This window comes from Mustela nivalis, assembly GCF_964662115.1.
Source record: "Mustela nivalis genome assembly, chromosome: 11".
Taxonomy (NCBI): domain Eukaryota; kingdom Metazoa; phylum Chordata; class Mammalia; order Carnivora; family Mustelidae; genus Mustela; species Mustela nivalis.
Window position 1 is genome coordinate 87,859,704 of NC_139030.1, and position 22,003 is coordinate 87,881,706.

At 41.6% G+C, this 22,003-nt stretch overlaps 1 protein-coding gene across 4 annotated transcripts in view; it reads right to left on the reverse strand.

The window, feature by feature from the left end:
• Window positions 1-16,124, reverse strand: part of RPL37A (ribosomal protein L37a) — a 54,781-nt gene extending 38,657 nt beyond the window's left edge. For 2 of the 4 annotated variants that reach the window (XM_082689106.1, XM_082689105.1), the window contains exons 1-3: window positions 16,013-16,120; window positions 15,483-15,611; window positions 14,783-14,865 (exon numbers count right to left, since the gene is read on the reverse strand). In XM_082689106.1, the coding sequence (XP_082545232.1) occupies window positions 14,783-14,865; window positions 15,483-15,611; window positions 16,013-16,015 (215 nt within the window). In that variant the 5' untranslated portion in view covers window positions 16,016-16,120. Of the gene's footprint in view, window positions 1-2,691; window positions 3,101-13,344; window positions 13,487-14,782; window positions 14,866-15,482; window positions 15,612-16,012 lie in introns of those variants that run through there. The other 2 variants (XM_082689108.1, XM_082689107.1) reach the window with 2 other exon arrangements.
• Between the last annotated feature and the right edge of the window lie 5,879 nt (window positions 16,125-22,003).

Genomic DNA, 22,003 nt, shown 5'->3' on the forward strand with positions numbered 1-22,003 from the left:
TGACTTAGAAACTAAAGCAGGGAAATTTATGTGCACAACAGCCTTGAGTTGATGAGTTAAAAAACAGGTGCTTGTGGAAAAGGAACATCAGGAGAGAGAAAATCTTCAGGACACCCATATAATACTGGCCTTTGCATCTTGGCAAATTACACCATCTCTTGTGTATGCATGCACACATGCACATGTGCATGCACATACACAAACACACACAGCTCCCCCTCCAGAGGAAGTCCCTCTCCTACTGGCTCCCTTCCAAGTCATACTTCTACCGAGCATCCCATTGGCTCTGCCCAGTGGTGGCACCATTAGGGTGTCTCCCTGTATCAGTGCAACCTTCTGACCCACTTCTTGGGAGGCCGCGCTCTCACTTAGCTTTCCCTATTGGTTCATGTCTTCATTGCTCTGGTTACTCAATTACAAAGCCCAGTGTTTTGTGACAGTGTATTTCATACTTTCATCCTTTAAAAAGTACTGAAACTTTTAAAGGAAAAAAAATTCTTGAAGACTCTGAAAATGTAGTTAGAAACCTGTACACCCCAGATTGAGAGGTGCTTGATAAATAAAATCCTATTCAATTAAACATATTTCAACGATGCATTACTAATGAAGAAATCTTATTTTTACAACTTACAAAAAAATAATTTTTAGTATTATTAGCAAAATGAAAATACTAAAATTTTCTCTTCAAACTAACAGGCCCTAGAAAATATTCCCAAGTCCATCTTAATTATGTATTAGTGGGTTGTTTGGGACAAACAACCACTAATTATTAACTTCTTTTGGTCTCTCTTTTTTCTTACTTTTCTTTTTAACTTTAGCTGGTTTGGTCACATTATGACATTCTGGACATTGAAAAGGTACTTGGTACTTACTAAACTGAAATTTTACACAAGCTCTTAACCATTTTATACATGCCCTAAGTTCAATCTTCCAAACTTTGCTTACTTGTCAGGGTATGTTCCTTTCTTCTCTACACTGCATCGCCCCCTAGTGTTATATTTGATAGTTTGCAACCCACACGAGTTGACCAAATGCTCTGCTTCTTTGAGGGAAAATATATTACCTGTAGATGAGTACTTTCCTGATTTACAGATTAGGTTCCCAAAGAATATATGTAAATCCACTGGCTTCTAATGCCCAAGTCCACTATGTAAACTTTCAAAAATACCTAAAGAACTATACCTGACACCTTATGAAGTTTGTTTTCTAGTCAAGACACAAAACACATAGTGAATACTGTGATACAGACACCAAATGATTACTGGTTTCCCTCTGTTGACATTTGTAGGGATGTATCAGTGTTTAATACCAAACCAGAAAACAAATAGAGCGGCTAGGCTTTTAGTAACAGAGAACAAACCACAGACCGGGGCGGGGGTGGCTCTAGTTCAGACTGATATTTTTTCTGATGATTACCATCTATTATACTTAGAGCTGCTGAAACATTTTTTAAGTTTTCACTTCATAGAAATATCTATTATTTAGAAGTTAACTAATTCATATGCTTTCTAGCTTATATTGATTCCCACTTGAGGGGTCTCCTTGGTCAATTGGCATTGACTTTGTAGAATTTGTCAGTTCTCCTTAATTTTCTGTATTCGGTGTTTCTCTAAGTTCTTCCATTAATTCTTCAATTTGCTCCTCAAGAAATTCAGAGCATCATCACCTAATTATGTAGTGTTTTTTTTTTTGTCTTCCTCAATGGAAATGCTGAAAAATGCACACATATGTTTCTACATGTGTAACCATACAGTAGTCTCCCCTTACCGGAAGTTTGGCTTCCTAGTTACCCACAGTCCGCGGCGGTCAGGAAAAAGATGAGTCTCCTACTGCCATGGGGTCAGAAGGTCAGTAGGAGCCTAATGCTACATCACAATGCCTCCATCCTTCCCCTCACTTCCTCTCGTCAGGTTGACATTGTAGCATCTCACAAGAAGCGGGAGTACAGTCACCGCATTCATCTCATTTTTATTACAGTATACTGTTGTAATTTTTCTATTATTGTTGTTAATCTCTTACTGTGTACAATTTAGAAATTAAATTGTGTGTATGGGAAGCTTACATAGGGTCGAGGACTATCCACGGTTTCAGGTACCCACTGGGGGTCTTGTAAAGTATCCCCATGGGTAAAGGAGGACCACTGTATTCATGTTCCTCTTTGTCCCTAACAATGCTTTTCTGTCTTAAGATCCACTTTGTCAAATATTAATACAGCTTTCAGCTCATGGATTAGTGTTTGTGGGGTATATCTTTTCTCATCCTTTTACTTTAAACCCTTCTTTATCTTTTGGTTGTGTCTGCAACCTTGTATTATGATTTCTTATTCTTTAGATGTCTTTTCTTAATCTTGATACTTTGTGTATGTAATCCAACTTGACTAACTTTATCTTTCAAGTGGAGCATTTAGTCTATTTGTAAGTAATGCTATTAATGATATATATATACAATGTAAACAAATATATGTTGTATATGTGTAAACACTTAAAGCTATTCCCTTACTGTGCACTATTTCTCCTACTAGTTCTTTTCTTTCTTATCCTGAATGCTTTTTAATTGTGTCCACAGTGCTGTTATACATTATTTTCTATTCTTTTAATGATTACCAGAGATTACAACATGTATTTGATTTATAGTTGACCCCTTCCCAAACAATACAAGAGCCTTATGTTTTAACGCCATTTACCCTCTGTCTTGGCTTATACGCTGTTGCTTTAATACTGTTATATTTTAATACTATTATTCCCTAATTGTTATTATATATACACCTTACAGTCACTTGTATTTAAGGTGTTCCTTTTTGTTCACTTTCATTCCTTCCCACATCTTCAAGTCTCCTCCATATTTATTTTCTGTCCAGTGGGTGGGTCTGCAGTAATAAAAACTCTGGTTTTTTTGTTTGTTTGACATTTTATCTTCATATTTTAAGGATGTGGATGCTGGATACAGAATTTGACGAACTTTGAAGATATAAATTGTCTTGTAGAGTCTATTGTTAAGAAGTCAACTGTCTTAGGGGCACCTGGCTGGCTCAGTTGGTGAGGCACCCAACTCTTGATCTCTGGGTTGTGGGTTCAAGTCCTATGTTGAGTGCAGAGATTTCCTTTAAAAAAAAGTTGACAGCATTAGTGCTTTTTCTCTCCTAGCTTAAGGTATTCCTTTTGTCCTTGGTATTCTTAATACTGTGATACTTAATACTGTGATATCCTTAGGTATGGTTTTCTTTGTATTTATCTTGCTTAAAGCTTCTAGGAATTCTTACATCTGTGACTTTCTAATTTTGGGGGGAGGGTTCTGGAAAATTCTTAACCATTATCATCCCTCCTTTCTCCTTCTGGGACTCCAGTTACACATGTATTACAACTCTTCATTGTGTCTCCTGTCTCTTATACTTACTTGTCCCTTTCCTATGTTTTTTGTGCTCCTTCCTGGATATTTTCTTTTGATTTATCTTTCTAGTCACTGATTATCTCTTAACCTTCATCTCATCTGCTGTTAAATCCCTCTATGGAGTTCTAATTTTAGTTATTAAATCTTTACGTATAAGAATAGTCTTTTTTTTGTGATGAAATTCTTAGTCTTGTCTTTCACTTCCTTGTCTATTATTAAGCATTTATTTTTAAGTCAGTGTCTAACAGCTCCATTATTTGGATACCCTGTGTATCTTTCTCAGTTTTCTACTGTGTCTCTTGGTTTATTTTCTTTTTCTTTCTTTTCTTTCTTTCTTTCTTTCTTTTTTTTTTTTTAAGTATTTTAAGTAATCTCTATACCCAGCGTGGGGCTTGAACTCCCAACTGAGATCAAGAGCCACATGCCTTCCCGACTCAGCCAAGCCAGGCGCCTCTTTTGGTTTTTTAAAGGAAACTGTCTTGTCTCCTTGGTTATTTTTACTTGGGTGCCAGACATCATATACAAAAACGTACAGAGATAACTTGAAGTTTACGGTATCTTTCTTCTCCCAGAGAGGATTTGCATTTGCTTCTTGTAGGCAGCTAGGGCACTAGTTAATTCTAATTAACTAAATCCAATCATTAAGATGATTTGGAACTCATCTTCAATCCCCAAAAAGTGAGGGCTTGTGTATTTCTTGTTTACTTGCCTCAGAGTGTAGGCTGCTGGGAGTCTTACTCCACAGTGGGATCTTATCAAATCAAAGGAAGAGCCAATACCAAGGCAAGAACCAGAACTTTAGGAAATCTTAGAGGTAGCAATTCATGGTCTGTTTCTTTGGATACTTCCACTAGAAGACGCAATTCCAACTAGCCACCTCTGTGTTATGCTGCACAATCTATAAATTCTCAGAAGAAATAATCTGATCAGTTATACCAGTTTGTATCATGTGACCAACCCTTTGTGGCCAAAGGAAAGGATCCTGTTATTGGTAATTCCACTCTAACCAACTGGAATGGAGGAGGTAGTTGCTCAAAAAAAGAGATTTGGGGGAACAAGAACGTAAGGGGAAGAAATAATAGATGACACAGGATAGGGAACAAATTTGGGGGAGAGTATGATCTCAGCTCCAGAAATGTCCAAACAGGTTATTGTGAAACATCTGATTTGGTCAGGGTCCTGGCATAAAACAGATGGGACACTCAAATGGGGCAACTGAGGGGGGCTGAATAATGGGACTAAGGTAAACAATGTGGGCAGGGTTAAGGGAAATCAAGAATGGACGAAGCCCTCCAGGACCAATAACAATGGGGACCCATTACCACCTTAGGTCTGCAGAAGTAAGGGGAAAAAAGTGGGTACTAAATCTCAGAAAGAGTAGCTATAGAGAGGAAAGAGCCACCTAACAGAGGTGTATTCTTTATTCTATTAAGATTGAGAGAGAGACAGAGAGCACAAGCCGGGGTGGGGTACGCAGGAGAGGGAACGGCAGATTCCCCACTGAACAGGGAGCCTGACACAGGGCTCAATCCCAGCACCCTGGAATCATGATCTGAGCTGAAGGTAGATTCTTAATGGATGGAACCACCCAGGCACCCCAAGCTGTAAATTTTAGACCACTACGTTTGAAGCAACTCTGCAAGGAGCAGGGGAAATAATATCATGACCACTTCTTATCTGCCAAGGCTTCTGCTAGTACCTCCTGTTTACTGAACCTAACCAGAAGCCAGAAGACAAGGGAACCATTGCTCCAGCCCACACAGAGCACAGAATCTCCTGGAGCACAGAGCTGGGTGGTAAAGATGATATATCAGGAGAGATTCCTTTCTAGCTTATTGGTTCAGTGGCATAAAGAGCCCAAGATGATCAGAAATCGGTCACAAGATTTCAACTTAAATAGAATTAAGGTTGTGTTCCCTGTAAGAAATATTACCTCCTTAGGCACTAAGCCCTCCAAATGCAAGGTCACAAGCAAGGGAAACAAAAATGCCTTCAGTGGGTCAACTGGCATAATTCTCAATGGTGGGAGTCCCACTCCCATCCCTTCATTTCTTGATCCACGCATCCTGGTAAGGCGGGAAAGCACCATATACTGTGTCCTTTAGGACAGTATCTAGCTTCATAATGAATTAACTCACAGACTGTTCTACAGCTAAGATTTTGGCAAACGTAAGTCTATTAAGCAAGCCCTTTCTGGATAATGGGGCACATGGTAAAAATTATTTCCGTAAGTGTGAGCCAGGTAATGTATTTTCTTCACTTCCTTCACTGTCAAGAGACTACATTATATGGGATACAGTGATAGAGAAGGCATTCTGCCAAGTCCATGAACGGTGATGCTGGCAGACATACTCGAGGCAAGAAAGACAAATCCACACCCATAATACACATCTATCCCCAAGAAGACAAACTGCTGACTTTTGCATAATGAAAGGTATCTAACGTAATCACTTGGCTAAATGGTGCCCCTGAGGAATGGGGCCTATGAGGGCTCCCCACTCGCCTTCCTCGTTGCAGTCTGCCACTCCAGCTGAGGCAATAGCCAAGTCACCCTTGGTAAGGGGAGGTCCAGCTTTCTGAGCTCCGACACAGGATCGATCTCTGCTAGTACTATTTTGTTTCTGTGCCTCATGGACAAGCACCAAGGTAGTGGCTGGGGCAAATAAATGACAGACCTCCAAAGAATGGGTTCTCTTACTTATCTGGCCTAGTGGGAACAACATCCATAGTGGTTATTTTCCAGTGGCATTGACATGGGGTGCAAATACTATCAACTCTATTTATTCTAAGAATTCTATCCACCTTAACATCTTGTCACCAATCCTTGATTCTTGTTCTTCTCAACTTTCTAACTAGCTGACCATTGTCCAAGCCCACAGCCTAGAGAAAGAAAAGGCTCTGGTTAAGTTGTGGTCCAAGTTGTTCTGCTACTTAGTCTCTATGATCTAGCAAATCTGAAAATTCCATTTTAGAATACAATGCTTCTGCATGCATCTGATTGTGTTCCTTTATAAATCAGGTGACATCAAGTTTATAATGGGTAACTTCAGTTGCACAGATCTATGATCTATGTTCATGCATTTCACCAGGGTCCAGTAGAAAACAAGGGATACTTTTCAAAAGGTTAACAGATGTTAACAGAAGTCATTATCCCTGAACCTCTAGTCTACTGATTCCTCTTTTGGAGCATCAGAGAACATCTGTCTGCCATTAACTTTTCCAGTATGTTCGAATTTGGTTAAGTCACAGACTAAATAACGAAGTAACTTGGACCACTCCAAAGTCCTTGCTTTCTTCAGTCTCCCCTCACAATTGATAGCCTGACCCAGTAAAGGGGAGACAGCACATCCAAATGTGTTGTTTTGCTTCCAAAATCCAAACTGATCCAATTTTAGGTCTCTTTCTTAACTGAGGGGTGTCTAAGGTGATGAACTTGTCTATCACTTCATAAAGGATATCCCAAAGAAGACCTAAACTATGGTATACATGTCTATTAAGGCATATATAAGGTTCACAAGACATCCTAACCTCTCAGTCCAATTATGTCCTTAGGGTAATGACAGAGAATATGTGACTTGACAGCCCTGAAGCGAAACAATTAAAGTATACTGCTGTCCCAGGGCGCCTGCATGGCTCAGTCAATTAAGCATCTACCTTGGGTTCCGGTCACAATACCAGGGTCCTGGGAACAAGCCCCATTGGGCTCTCTGCTCAGTGGGGAGCCTCCTCCTTTTGCCTCTGCCCCTCCCCCTGCTTGTGCATTCTCTCTCAAATAAAATCTTTTTAGAAATACAGCTTTTTCAAAGACTTTATTTATTTGAGAGAGATCACAAGTAGACAGAGAGGAAAGGCAGAGGGAGAGGGAGAAGCAGGCTCCCTGACAAGCAGACAGCCCAATGCCGGGCTCAATCCCAGGACCCTGAGATCATGACCTGAGCCGAAGGCAGAGGCTTATTAACCCACTGAGCCACCCAGGTGCCACCCCCCCCCCGCCCAATTTTTTTTAAAAATATACTGCTATCCCTGTAATGTGAAGGCAAGCGAATTTTGATTACATTGCAAATAGGGATTATGGGAAAACATTAGCTAGGTGAACAGCAGTATGTCAGGGCCAGAGGTGTTGATTTCCTCTAATAAAGAACTATATTCAGAACCATAACTGGGGCACCTGGATGGCTCAGTTGGCTAAGCATCTGCCTTATGATCAGGTCATGATCCCAGAGTCCAGGGAATTGAGCCCTAGATCAGGCTCCCTGCTCCACAAGGGGTCTGCTTCTCCCTCTGCCCCTCACCCCACTTGAGTTCTCACTCTTTCAAATAAGTCAATAAAATCTTTTTAAAAAAAATCGTAACTGAGATTGGTTACGATCATGAGACCATTGCTCTTGACAATTCAGGTCGTACCATTAATCTGTGATTCTCCAAGGATTCCTTCTATCTTGCTGTATGTGTTGGGGGGCAGAGAGAGAGAGCATCATTTCTAGAGGTCTGCAGCATTTGATAATTCCAGTCTAACAGCTCCCCCCGCCAATGGCCAAAGGACAACTGAAGGTACCCCACAAGTTACTAAGTCTATCTATCCCACAGTTTCCTGAAGAAGGGGGCTGAAAACCACAGGATGGGAGCTGTCATTCTGTACCCCAGAGAGACCTGATACATCACATTATCACCTGACTTCCATATATTCCTACTCTGACCATGGTCAGTGGCCTCGGGTTTCCATGGGGGAGAACTGGAGAATAACTTACAGGGCATACTGTGGCCATGTTGTAGTGTTCTTCCATGAGCTACAATTTGCCAGATGGTGAGAGACAAGACTCCAATATTACTTTTAAATTAGATGGTTTAGGGCGCCTGGGTGGCTGAGTAGGTTAGGCCTCTGCCTTCCGCTCAGGTCATGATCTCAGGGTATGGAGATTGAGTCCCGCATTGGGCTCTCTGCTTGGCAGAGAACCTGCTTCCTCCTCTCTCTCTCTGCCTACTGTGATCTCTGCCAAACTCTTTAAAAATAAATAAATAAATAAAATAAATTAGATGGTTTAGTAAGAACACAATGCAAATGATAATTCAAGTTTTATGTTAAAGACATTTTCTTTCCTCAAATTACTGCCAATCTGATTTCCTTCTGGAGATGTTTCCTGTGTGTAGTCTTGGTGAGACTGTCTACATAGGTGCCAGGGGATGGAAAGGTAGCCCTCATTAGGCCAGTGAGATACTTTCTTCAGTTTTTTCACTAAATACTGTCACCTAAATAGTGTCAAAGACAAAACATTGATCTGATCTCCCTTCCCCCAGTGGGGACTGGTGGAGGGGGGTTGACTCTCAGCATCTACCAGTTATAACTAGAAAAGAAGCCCTCCCTGGTTTATCCTCCTTACAACCTTGGGTCTTTTTCTTCCATCCTGTGAAGCACTCTATTACCTTCCAGTGAGATCTCTTCTGCTTTAATTAGCCTGAGTTGGCCTGTATTGCACACAACCGAAGAACTCTAGCTGAAATAAGCTAAGAATTGGGGCAGTCCTGTGACCCAACCAGGAGAAACCCATGAGCTTTTCCTGAAGCCTAGCACCCCGCCTTTGTGTAACTCCGCTCTTTTATCATTTGACTGAAATTCTCTGAAGAGAGTTGACTGGTTCCATTTACTCTTTAACAGACGTCCATCCCATTGCTTGGGGCAATCCTTTTAGGGTTCCTGTACAAATGTAGTCAAACCTTTACTTACTTTCCCTACAGCCTGGATTAAAATGAAGAGAGATTAATTAGACTAAAATACCTATGTAAAGTACCTGGAAAAGTTATTGCTTGAAACAGCACATATGTGCTTCAACCTGACCCATGATGTACAGGTCTATGTGACAAGTTTGCAGACATCAACAGCACAAGTAGACTGAAGACAAGAGAGCAGAATAGCCCTACAGAGGATCACAAGAGCCTTCAAAAATGAAATCCTGACAGTGCTCCACATCGTTAGCACATCACGTGACCATATACACACATGGGCACACATGCGTGCATGCACACACACACACACAGTGTGACACTGGCTTCCTATTTTCAAAGGTCTTGCTTAACCCTTTCTTTTTGACAAAAACTGTACTTTTTTAGTTATTTTTTAAAAAGATTTTTATTTGCCAGAAAGCACAAGCAGGGGGAGTGGCAGGCAGGAGAAGCAGACTTCCTGCAGGAGCCTGATGAGGGACTCCATCCCAGGACCACAGGATCAAGACCCCAGACAAAGGAAGATGCTCAACCAAACAAGCCACCGAGGCATCCCTCAAAATTGTACTTTATGCGATTCTTCAGCCTGAACCTCAAGTCTTTTCTTCCTTCCTCAACATTACTTCTCCTTCTACCACAGGCAGTCTCCCTCCTATCCCCTGAGACCTAACACCCTCACTGAAACAGTAACAGAATCTTTATTACTTCTCCCCTCCATGATCCAGGGTTCCACTTATCCTGGGTTTCGGTACCATACCATTAATGAGAGTTCTGGAACCAAAATTATCTAATCTGTTGCTTGAAAGAAACACCATTATATCCATTTTACAGAGGAGGAAACTTAACATCAAAAAACAGGTAAACTGGGGCGCCTGGGTGGATCAGTGGATTAAGCCACTGCCTTCGGCTCAGGTCACGATCTCAGTGTCCTGGGATGGAGCCCCACATTGGGCTCTCTGCTCAGCAGGGAGCCTGCTTTCTCCTCTCTGACTCTCTGCCTACTTGTGATCTCGCTCTCTGTCAAATAAATAAAATCTTTAAGAAACAAACAAACAAAAAAATCAGGTAAAGTTGTCCATGGTCTCTTACTAGAAATCTAAACTACTTCTGACCCTAGTCCATGTTCTTAAATCATTAAGCTACATTGACTTTCTTCTGATCCTTTCTACTTGTTTCCAAATAAATTTTAGAAACATTCTGATGGGCTCTGAAAATTAACATACTGACTAGAATTGCCACACATGTAAGCAGGCACCCACATGTATAAATTATAGATTACTTTTTTTTAAGATTTTGACAGAGAAACAGGGAAAGAGAGACAGAAAGACACAAGCCTCGTGCTGAGCAGAGCGCCTGGGACTGTGACCTGAGCCACAGGCAGACACTTAACAGAGCTACCCAGGCACCCCACATCATGTTCCTTTGAAACACTTCCCATACAGTTTTCCAAACCAGGAATTTGTTAAGAGTAATGAAGCATGTTGTTTTGCCCCACTACTGAGCAAAGATTGTCAATCGTATCTTGTCCCTATTTCAGGGAGTAGTCAATGTACGCTGATCAAATGAGGTCTCTACCCTCTAACCCCTTTCATAGCTAAACCACAAAAATACCTACCTGTGGGTCTTTGCTATCAGCCATGCCACTCACTGTCCTAAAATTACTCCAAAGGCTCTGGCCTATAGGTTGACCATAGCATGACATATACTTGACCCTTGCCTCATTTTGCTAACTTATCCCAAAACACATAATTCATTTCCTTGCCCTGTTGTTCCATTTTGGCCCAAAGTGCTAGCAACAATAAAATGGCTTTTGGTTTTCCTAAGGAAGACAATGAAAGTAAAAAAAATGTTTAACTTCATACAGACTGCTTGGTTCTGGGTGCTACATTTCAAAACTGTTGCTGCAGATATATTATTTCCAATCTTAGGTAGGCCCTTGTAAAATCCCTTCTCAGCCCCAGATCTTTGGTTCCAGGATTTGAACTCTTGAATCTCTAAGTAGTCCCCACCCCTCATCTCCAAGCCCGAAACAAACTTACAGTTAGGTATGTTTTGGCTTTCTGGCCACTTGTGCATTTATTATAGCATAGACAAAAATACTTAAGATACAATGAGATAGCCTGTCTAATGAGGAACATGTGCCTTATTCACCTTTGTATCCTGACACAGTCAGTTAAATGGCTTAATAACCAAAGGCTCTGAAAACAAGCCAGGGGTTGCTTCGTAAAAGGTGGGGATCTTTAGTCTATAAAGAGGCAAATTAAGAAACATACTCTTGAGCTCATAAGGCAGCCTAGCAAAGTGGGGAAATCATGAAATAAGGAGTCAGGAACCTAATATTCAGCCCTACCCTCACCACCTACCATACCCTTGAGAAAGTCATTCCCTATCCACAAAATATTTACTCTTTCAAAAGCCTTCAAAACAGCCTCTATGTTCCCCATCTGTTCTTTAACTATCATAAAAAACTTGTTAAAAGTAAAAAAAAATTTCCAGTATTTTCAATCCTGTAGCCAACAACGTACAGGTTCAAATCTCTGGAACAATGACTGGTAGTAGAATGGAGTATATGATGGGAGCTAGGGTTTACTAATTGAGAATCTTGTTTGAAAGCCTTTTGTGTTACTTTGTCCCCATTTGTGTAAATGGGGATATAAACTGCATTTCATGAAGTTGTTTTGGGATTAAATGATACTCTGCGCTTAGACTACTCAGGCTCAAAAATGTTAAATACTACCTCACTGCTTACAAAATTCTAAGGGTTCTCTATTACCCACACAATCACACCCAAATTCCTAAACAAAGTAACACAAAAGGCTTTCAAACAAGATTCTCAATTAGTAAGCCCTAGCTCCCATCATATACTCCATTCTACTACCAGGCATTGTTCCAGAAACTGAAGCACAGGCTAAATAACCTGGACCACTTAACTGCGGAGTCAGTTTGGCTAAGCTGGTACCTGCTAACCCCAGGTTCCTAATGTTTATTTAACTCCCTATGCTAATGCAAAATCTGAGGATTCTGAAGACCTGTGTCAAACATTTCTAGGAAGTCTGAAAATCCTGATTTGTCAATCCTGACTTATTCCTAATGACTCACAGAACTCACTGGTTTCACAGTACAAAATCACACTGTTTACAGGTACCATTTTGCCACAAAAATGAGACACACACATTTACTTATCAAATACTTAAGGCTACTATGTGCAAAGAATTGTATTACGTACTGGGGATGCATTAATGAACAAAACTATTGAGGGTAACAATTAATACAAACCTAGAATTATAGCTATGGGTCTAATAAGAGCTTGACACAGAGCATTACCCTGAGGCAATGTTTGTGCCAGAGCCAATATGGAAGTAAAGGTAAAAAAAATCTGTAAATGGATGTTATAGAGAACTTAAGAGAGCTAATAATGGGCCAAAGAGTTATGAAAGAGAAGCGCAGCCCATGAAGAGCCACAAAGGTTTTTACTCTATCCTAAGGGCAAAGGAAATCCATGTTTTCATCCGATCAGATTTACATTCCTAAGGAATTACTGTTTTTGGAGTACTGACAGACATACCTGTTAGGAGGTTCCTAAGGACTCCTTACCATAGAGGGTAACTTAGACAAGGTTGAGAAAAGGCGAACCAGGAAACAGGCAGAGAATTAAGTGACAGACTGCATAAAGGTGAAAAAAAGTTAATCATCATCATTATCTATTCACAACTCAAATTCCTCCCTCGATCTTCATGTTTATTAGTATACCTGACCACCTGTATCAGGCTGAGTAATTCAGTCCTGTCCATCATTCTTTGCAAACTAAAAAATGGGAGAATGGCATAGATATTTGCAAAATTTGTCCTAAAATTCTAATTGTTTCATACTGTTTTCTCAAGAGCTAATAAAACATGTGGTCAGACAAAACACCCATTAAGTTAAGAAGCAGTATATGTCATCCTACCTTTAGAAACAAAAAAATGAACCATGACCTAAGTCCTCAAAATTTGAACTACTATATCCCAAAGAAGTTGAAATGGCAAGGATACACCTACAGAAAGTGAAGACACATACTCAACCTCTAAGACTTATATTCTTATGTCATCTAATATTTGACTAAAGGGGGGGGGGGAAGCTACATTAGGATAACCCAATCTCAGTACGCTTTTCCAACAAAAATTAGAAGGATTTTTAATTTCCAAGTTCTCTGAGAACACAAAATTAATGCAACATAAATTGAAAGATCTAATCAATAAATTTAACAAGCCAAATTAATTTTGTTACATAAATTAACCCATTTATTATAGGCTAGCAATGTTTCAAACGGCGGTGCTTCTACTGGTCTTTCAACTCCTTCAGTCTTCTGATGGCAGACTTTACTGTGACAGCAGAAGTGGTGCTGGAAAGAAAAACAAAGTTGGATCCAACATAATTAGCTACACTAACATGTGAAATGGCAAATGAGTAAATCCTGCCTCTTTTTTTTCCATTACAATCTTAATGATGATATCTTTTAGCAAGTTAAGAGTTGTGTCTTCAGGGTTTTGCAGAATTAGGCAATCTCGTGCATTTATTTAATCATGCAGCATTAAAAAAAAAAAAAGAAAAAAAAAAAAACCAACAGGGAGGAACAGGGAGGAATGAATGGTTCCAGGAGGCTGACCTAAACTCATAGAAAAGAATGGACAGAACGTCAGAAGAAACTAAGTTGGTATCATAAATGAGAGATATCAAGAAAACAGTATCTAAAGAACAGACTCGAGTATAATGTGGGAAGAAAGCTATGAAAGTGACTACATAAAGTTATACCAGAAGATTCTGGAACTATACCTGGAAAACCCATAACCATCACATAGGGTGGGTACAGGAATGCTAGTTCATTTTATCATCATAACCAAAAGAAAGCTAGGTTTCATTTGCCTTTTTGACCTCATAAACTCACACAAGACACACATATATGAAAATGATCATTTCAACACCTCCCAATATTTTACACTGCTGCAGTTAATAAATTAACTAAAATTAAAAATTTCAACTCTTCAACCACACTAGCCTTATCATTTTATACATGGGAGGCTAGTGTACTACACCGCACACGTCTAGATACTGGCTAAAGGAAGAACACTTCAGCCTTTAAGATCAGCGACGAATTCCAAAATTAGAGATCTTCAAGGTGGCTTTCAATTCCAGAAATGGATTAACTCAAGAGTCCACTCAATCAATAACCAGCACAGGTACATTTATCTCAGCACCATCACCCACTTGTCAGGGTCACAAAGCTGCTGAGGTCCAGCCAGTACTGTTGAGAACAGCAAAAGTGTAATGGTCTAGGTGGCCTCAAGTTTCCATATAGAGCAACAAGCTCATTGACTTCATTTTTATAAAATCAGCTTGCAATACAAATCGAAGTTCAGTACAGATTCAGTCCCACTAAAGGACCTGTACGGTATCATTGTGCTCAGTGGGACCCTTTCAATTCTATGCAATTCTCAAGTCCTGTCACACTTTTCTATTTCAGTGGTTTTCTTTTCTTTGAACACTGAACACAAACCATACTCTCAAGGAGTCATGAAAAAAACAAACGCATTCTTGTTGTCCCAGTCTTGTGAAGGGTTAAAACTAGCCAGTCCAGCGTCAAACCTGGAATTCTGAGGTGATCCACACACTTCAAAGGTCACAAAGAAAAGGGACTCACTTGTAGGTCCAGGCACCACCAGCGACGGTTTTCATGCAGGAGCCACAATGCCAGATCCCCACAGCTCGTCTTTTCATCTTGGTCTGCAAAAGACAATCAATTTTCCCTATGAATCAATAAAAGCAACATCCAGTAGTCTAAATTGCACTAGAAAATGGGTGTGTTTGGGGGGCACTTGGGTGGCTCAGGTCATGACCCTCGGGGTCCTGGGATGGAGGCTCAGGATCCCGGCTCGGCAGGGGGGCTGCGTCTCCCTCTCCCCCTGCTCCTGCTCTGATTTAAAAAAAGAAAAAAAAAAAACTTTAAAAAAAGAAAGAAAGAAAATGGGTGTGTTTTATGAGGTTCTTTGTGTTCCTAGTGCCCTACATTTTCTCCTGCAAGACCGGCACTCACCACGATGCTACAGTGCCAGGATGGCAAAGACACCCCCACCAACAGGATTCCAGCACACCACAGACATACAGACTCTCTAGCAACACCAGGAGACAAAACTGACAAGAGTCCTCTCCCACAAAGCGGGGCTTGGCTTAGGCCGGGGCTCCTTGTCCAACGTGTGACCCCTCAGTCCCCAAGTGTAAACGGGAAGCAGTCCACCAAATCCAGCTACCAACAACCCAGCACACGATCCACAAACTTCCCTCAGGAGCCGGCTCACGTGCCGGAAAGCCTCCCCTCCCTCTGCCCCCCGCCCCCATCTTACTTTGCCACAGAAGGAGCAAGTGTACTTGGCGTGCTGGCTTATCTCAATCTTCTTCACCATCTTCCTGAGGGAGGCACCATAACGGGTCCCGTATTTGCCCACGATTCCGACCTTCTTGGTGCGTTTAGCCTGTTCAGAGCCAAGAAAGAAACCAGCGATTACTGGGACCCGCTGACAGAGCCTCTGCCAGCCACTCCCCGCCCCAAACGCCATTCCTCCAATCACCCCCAGCCGCTGCCGGGTCCTAGGTCCCCCTCATTCCATCCTGGCAAAATCTGAGGCCAGAGCGGGCCCCGGGCTCCGACAGCACCCTGTTTCACCCGCTCGGATCGGCCAGGCGCTACCAAGCGCTACCAAGCGCTACCAAGCTGCCCCCGTCCTTCCGCCCCGGTCTGTGCCCGAGAGTGGCGGTCACGGCACGAAGGCCGAGGACGGCACAGGACAGCAGACGCCGGGTGGGGGCAAAGACAGCAAGAAAAGGTCAGATGCAGGCGGATAGACCTGTAGGCCTCACCGCTACCAACACTCACCATGTCGACTCAAGTTAGGTCTGAGCCCCGAGAGGAAGAGACTCAGTGCGCAAGCGCAGTTTTAGGCGAACGGGCGGAAGTGGCGAGTGGGAGGCCCAGCTAGGAACTGAACTCTATGCTCGGGAGGTCTCTTCCTCCCGGCCGCCTTCCGTGGGGAAGGAGGTTTTTTTTTTTGTTTTCTGTATTGAAGATGTTTATTGTTTAAGCAGGCTAAATAGAAATAAAATTATTTATCACAGGCTTATTGCTAGGTATGGAAGGAGATCAGTTTGTTACTTAATTAACTGGCTTCTGGTAATATTAGACCGGTATTTCTCAAAGTCCAGTCCCCCGAACATTGCATTTTCAGTTTTTGCCATACCGGGATTAACTGTTTTATCATTTATTTAAAAACGGAGTCACTTTCAGGGGCGCCTAGGTGGCTCAGTGGGTTAAAGCCTCTGCCTTCAGCTCAGGTCATGATCTCAGGGTCCTGGGATCGAGCCCCGCATCGGGCTCTCTGCTCAGCGGGGAGCCTGTTTCCTCCTCTCTCTCTGCCTGCCTCTCTGCCTACTTGTGATCTCTGTCTGTCAAATAAATAAATAAAATCTTTAAAAAAAAAAAATAAAAACTGAGTCACTTTTAGAAAATTTAACGAAATGAAGCTTCGTCCCAAGCCAGAACTATCTATGGAATCCAGGGCGTATGTCTTATGTGAGTGTTTTTCCGAGTACACATTAAAATTGACACATAAATACTCAAACGAAAAACGTCCAGTGATGAAGCTATTGATATTAATCCCCACAGCACATTTTAAAAACATTACAGAAAATTTCAAATACAGACAAAAGCAGAAAAAGTATAATAAACAAAGGCACATCTTTCAAAATATAATAACTACAACCCTTCTTTAAAAAGTGCTTCATGCACTGACTTAGGGACATTATTTTTATGTTCTAATTAAATAAATACACATTTTCACCTATTAAATTATATATTGTATTCCTTGGCATTAACATTCTTGCCTGTACATACTGAAAACATTAACCTTTCGGTAAAAACTACATCAAGAAGAATGATGCCTGGAGACACAGCAAGCACCTTGTTTTACACACCACTGCAACTGTGCAAACACATCTACCCACTGGGAAAACAAGATGTGCTCAAAATCTCCCAGTTCCACCAGAGCCTCCAAGTACCCTTTGCTTCTACAGGGTGAAGAATGGCAAGGGGTGGAGGGAGTAAGTCTCTCCTCCCTTAGGAGAGAAATACACTGCATATTGGGGATGATTTCTGGACGCTTCGCCACCCAAATTATGTCCTGCTTCTAGAAAACTACAAATAAAAGCAAAATATATTCCTACCAGTGCAAACAAATGGGATTAGTGGAAGAAGAGTTGAGAAACAAGCATTCCAATGGTCCTCCTGTTCTGGTCTGCACGTGCAGTTTGAGCAGAAGTGGGGTTCCCCTGCCCTGGGTGAGTGCGTAAGCATGGCCAGCTTGCAATCTCTAAGGTGAGCCCTCCTGGGCTGGCTGGGAGCCCAGTTCAGATCATCATTTAGGAAATTGACCACCTCCTCCCCCTCCCATCTCCTGGGTAGCCTCCTACATCTCTTCCCTTCAGAGGGTCTGAGAGAGAGCAAGAGAAGGTAGAATGCCTGAGTAAGAATGCAGTAGAGTGCCTGAAAATGAGACACTCCATAATAGGAGGAAATTGTTCATGCTCAGAGCAATTTTCTCAAAACTGAACAATTTTCTTTAAATAGCGAGCTTGAGGATGTGCAAATAGCACTCTCATGAAATCAGTTCTAAGTGGCTTCAGAAAACTGTGGACAAAGTCTCAATTTGTCTTATCTGTGGGCTAATAAATCCCCAACCCCATTAGAAGACCATCAAGTGTACAGATGAACTGTAATATGTACCCATAAAATCTTAGTAAAAATCTCTGCTGAGTCACAAAATTCACTTTTGCCCTTAAAAAGATAAGTTAAAAGTTGTCTCTAGAGGTGAGTTCTTTTAGCTGTTGAGCCAACCAGTTGTCTTTGGGGTATATGGAACATTTGATTCTTGAAGGAAATCTGAGGGGCAAACGTCATCCACAATTGATCTCATGCTGGAGACCAAAGGGTTTATCTGGGAGCCCCAGGTTCCATGCTGTTCCTTCGCTTTGTGCCCAAAGAGCTCTTGTGCCCAAAGTCCTTCACGGAAGGGCCTGGTGGCCAAGGGCAAGAGTGAAGTCTGCACACAATGTTAAGAGCACTGTAGGTTGCCTCCACAAGGGGCAGTAGACTCAGCTAGGGGAAGGGGAGCCCTGAGGCCAACTCCTAAACACCTAGAAATTATCAGGTATCTGAAAAGAATTCAGTATGTGGATTCATTCCTTCTTCTCTTCTCTCCACAAATTTACTTTAAATTCATCGTGTTCATTGTTTGCCTTTTGTTTTAATGGACATTTCACAGGTAATGTACCCATCAGCATGGGTGTTACTTGGTAACTCTTAAAAGAGATAAGATAAATCAATATGAAACAATGACCAAATATATTATGTGAAATGAGACAGTTCTAATATGAAGAGTTTCATTCCATTTTCGAAGAAATAATTCTATGTATATGTATGTATTTACATGCATTGGGAATAAATTACCTATGGCTCCGTCCTAAATTATTTATATTAGTTATTACCTGTAAGAAGCAGGGCTAGAAGTACAAGGGATGAGAATGCAGGGCTTTCATTTTTTTACTTATACATTTTAATTTTTATTATTTTATTTTATTATTTCATTTTTATTATTGTTTTAAGATTTTATTTATTTATATATTTAAGAGAGAGCATGAGTGGGAGGAGGGGCAAAGGGAGAGGGAGCGGGACAAGGGACTCCACCCTGAGCACAGAGCCTGATTCAGGGCTCCATCCCACAACACTGAGATCATAACCTGAGCCAAAATCAAGAGTCGGACACTTAAACGCTTAATGGACTCTGCCACCCAGATGTTCCAATTGGTTAAATTTTACATCAAATTCATAATAGTGAAAAGAAAGCACTGCGGAGCCCTAGATGAAGGGACAGTCTTTTCAATAAGTGATGCTGAGAAATGGCATATTCACATGGGGAAAAACTAACCTTGACCTTACCTCCATGTACAAAAATAAGCTGCAATTGGATTGTAGTTCTAAACATGAAGAGCAAAACAATAAAGCTTCTAGAATATATATTCACAACTTTGGGGGTTATGATTTACATGACTGTTTATTCTGTAATATTTTGTTAAGCTATAAATTTGTTTTATGAATTCATTTTTGTATGATATTTCATCCTAGAAAAGGGAAGTTAAAAACAAAGAGGAGGAGAGCCTGGCACTCCATAAGTCAGATAAACGGGTTGAGGTAGGGGGGTTGTGGGCAGAGGGTGTTGCAAAATCAAATAACTGTTGGCTGTTATAATATCCTGAACACTGTGACTCACAGGCTTCTCGATGTTTTCTGCTATGTTTAGGAATCCATTTCCTTCCCTGGGACCTCACAGGGAAAGACAAAACCAAAACTGCAGGTATGAGAGAGGGCTCCAACAAAATCTCTTTAAGCTTCCGTGCCATTTTTTTTTTTTTTAAAACCTTGTAATCCTACACGTGGTAAGAAGTGAGAAGATAGGGCAGGAAATAAGGTTGGAATTATTTTCATCCCTTTTGCAGCTTAAATTTCACTTACAAAGAGCTTCAGAAAGCATCAAAGTGCCGGGGTGGCTCAGCTGGTTAAGTGTCTGCCTTCTGAGGCTCAGGACCCCAGGGTTTCCGTGATCAGAGGGGAGTCTGCTTCTCCCTCTATGCCTCCCCCTTGCTCGTGCTCATGCACTCTTGCTCTCTTTCTCTCTCTCTAATAAATAAAATCTTAAAAAAAAAAAAAAAGAAGAAAAAGAAAAGCATCAAGATTTCAATAGACAAGAATGCAAAGACAAGGCAAAACCCAGGCAGGAGTCAGCAGTGAGGGGACGGTGCCTCCAGCTCTGTTTCTTTCCAACCTAGAAAAAGGCTTGTGGGAAGCCAAGAAGGAAAAGACACACTATTAATTCGAGTACAAATGGATCAAGGCTTCCAGGATCACTTGCTCCCTCTAGCAGTCTACCTGATGACAACCCCAGAGGCAGAAATTAACCAGGGTCGTTCAGGGAATAATGACCTTGGTGAGGGTAGGCAGAGCCAGCTCTGGTAGGCCTGGGGGACCTTTCCTAAAACCCTTTAAGAGGCCACCTAATCGCAGGGACAGGAAGTGGGATGAGATAGGCCCAGATTTTCTTAATTAGAACTGACATTTCCAGGAAACACAGCGGATGGTGGCAGGTATGTGTCTGGACTGAGCTGTGAAGTAAAGGGGGAAAAAGAATGACTGCGGAAATCCTAACTTAAACCCAAAGGCATTCACTCTCTATAAATAAGTCCAAGTGACTTTTCTGAATCACACAGAAATGGCTGGATGGTTCTCAATAAATTCTAGAGCTACACTCAGCATGGCATAACAGAATATACAGGCTTCCTGGTATAAATAAATATGCTTTGGGGGACCTCAAGGACATCTCAGAGATGGCGAGTCTTTCTCTTCTAGAGCAGCTGAGACTGAGGTCTAGCTAGAGGCTTCGGACGGAGGCTCAACATTTATTTATTTATAAATGTATTTATAGTGGAATAGTGGTTTCGCACATGGACACCAAGTTGCAAGGACCAAGGGCAAACCCTCCCAAGGGCAGGCATTGATCCAACACCTTGTGGCAGGGCCCAAAGTGAATAAAGCAGAGATTTATTCATTTAACGATGATCACCGATGCTCCCAAGCAACACTAGATAAATATGTCTCAAAATCACCTGTACCTTTCACTGTATTTCTGAAGCACACCCATTGCAGACTAACCACAGCTCTAAAGTAGAGAGGAACTCCTAATAAAAATAAGGAATGAGATGTTATGATCTCATTCTCCAAGACATTAAAGAACTTGACCAAACTCCAGCAGAGCTCATGAGAAAGCTGCACCCAATCTTCTTTGAGCGAGCAGCAGACAAGTCTCTGGAGACATCCACAGACTCACAGAAGAGGGCTTCGTAATGCTCCTCAAGCCATGTGATGTCAGGACAGAGAGCAGAGGCTATGGCTAGGCTCTGGGGCAGGCGAGGAAGAAATGCTCCTTCCTATAACTCAGCATCTAACTGTGATCCAGAATCTTTCTGCTTCCTGGGCCTTAACTCATTCCACAGACTTCTCCCTAATGAGGGGACCATGTTGTTTCCATCAATGAGTCACCAAGACTGCAAAAAATTCACTGCAAAAACCCCGTGAGCAATGTTGAGGTAGGATGTTAGCATTTCTTCTTTGCAGATTCTGTCCCCATTGGGCCACTGCCCAGCAGGCCACCCAGGGCAAGATCATCTGTATCCTTCTCCAGATCTACACTGACGGCTGTGTCTGTGGCAAATTGATTATGGAATCCAACAGCAGCAACCATGAAGTGATGAAGTTGGCTTTCCAGAACACCTGCTCCTAAGGGAACTTAGGACAATCTATTTGATGACACAGCAGCCATTGCTCTTAATTACTCTTAGACAAATATTTATTTTAAGGGGCCATTTGGAACAATGTTAGAGTAAACTTTAGAAAGACCCATTACTTGTCCTTTGGAAGCTTCCAAAGTCATAGTCACTAATATAAACAAACTGGTACAGCTAACAAAATTTAAAAACAAAACAGAGAGCTGGAGGTGGTAAGATAGTGTAAGACCACTTCGGGTGGCCGAGGGGGAGGGCCCAGACAAGCATTCTCTCTCAGGCCCGTGACTCTGGATTTTTTTTTCTAGGTAACACTGGGTCATTCTTGTTTCAGGAGGTGATAGAGGAAATGGAAGGCCTAATTATCTGTGGAGATCTGGTACCATGGCAGAGCTTCTCAGAGCAGGATAAGCTGGCAAGGAAGCAGGCTCAGCTGCTAATAATCTCCACAGTCCTTTGCAAAAAGATACGAGCAGTAACT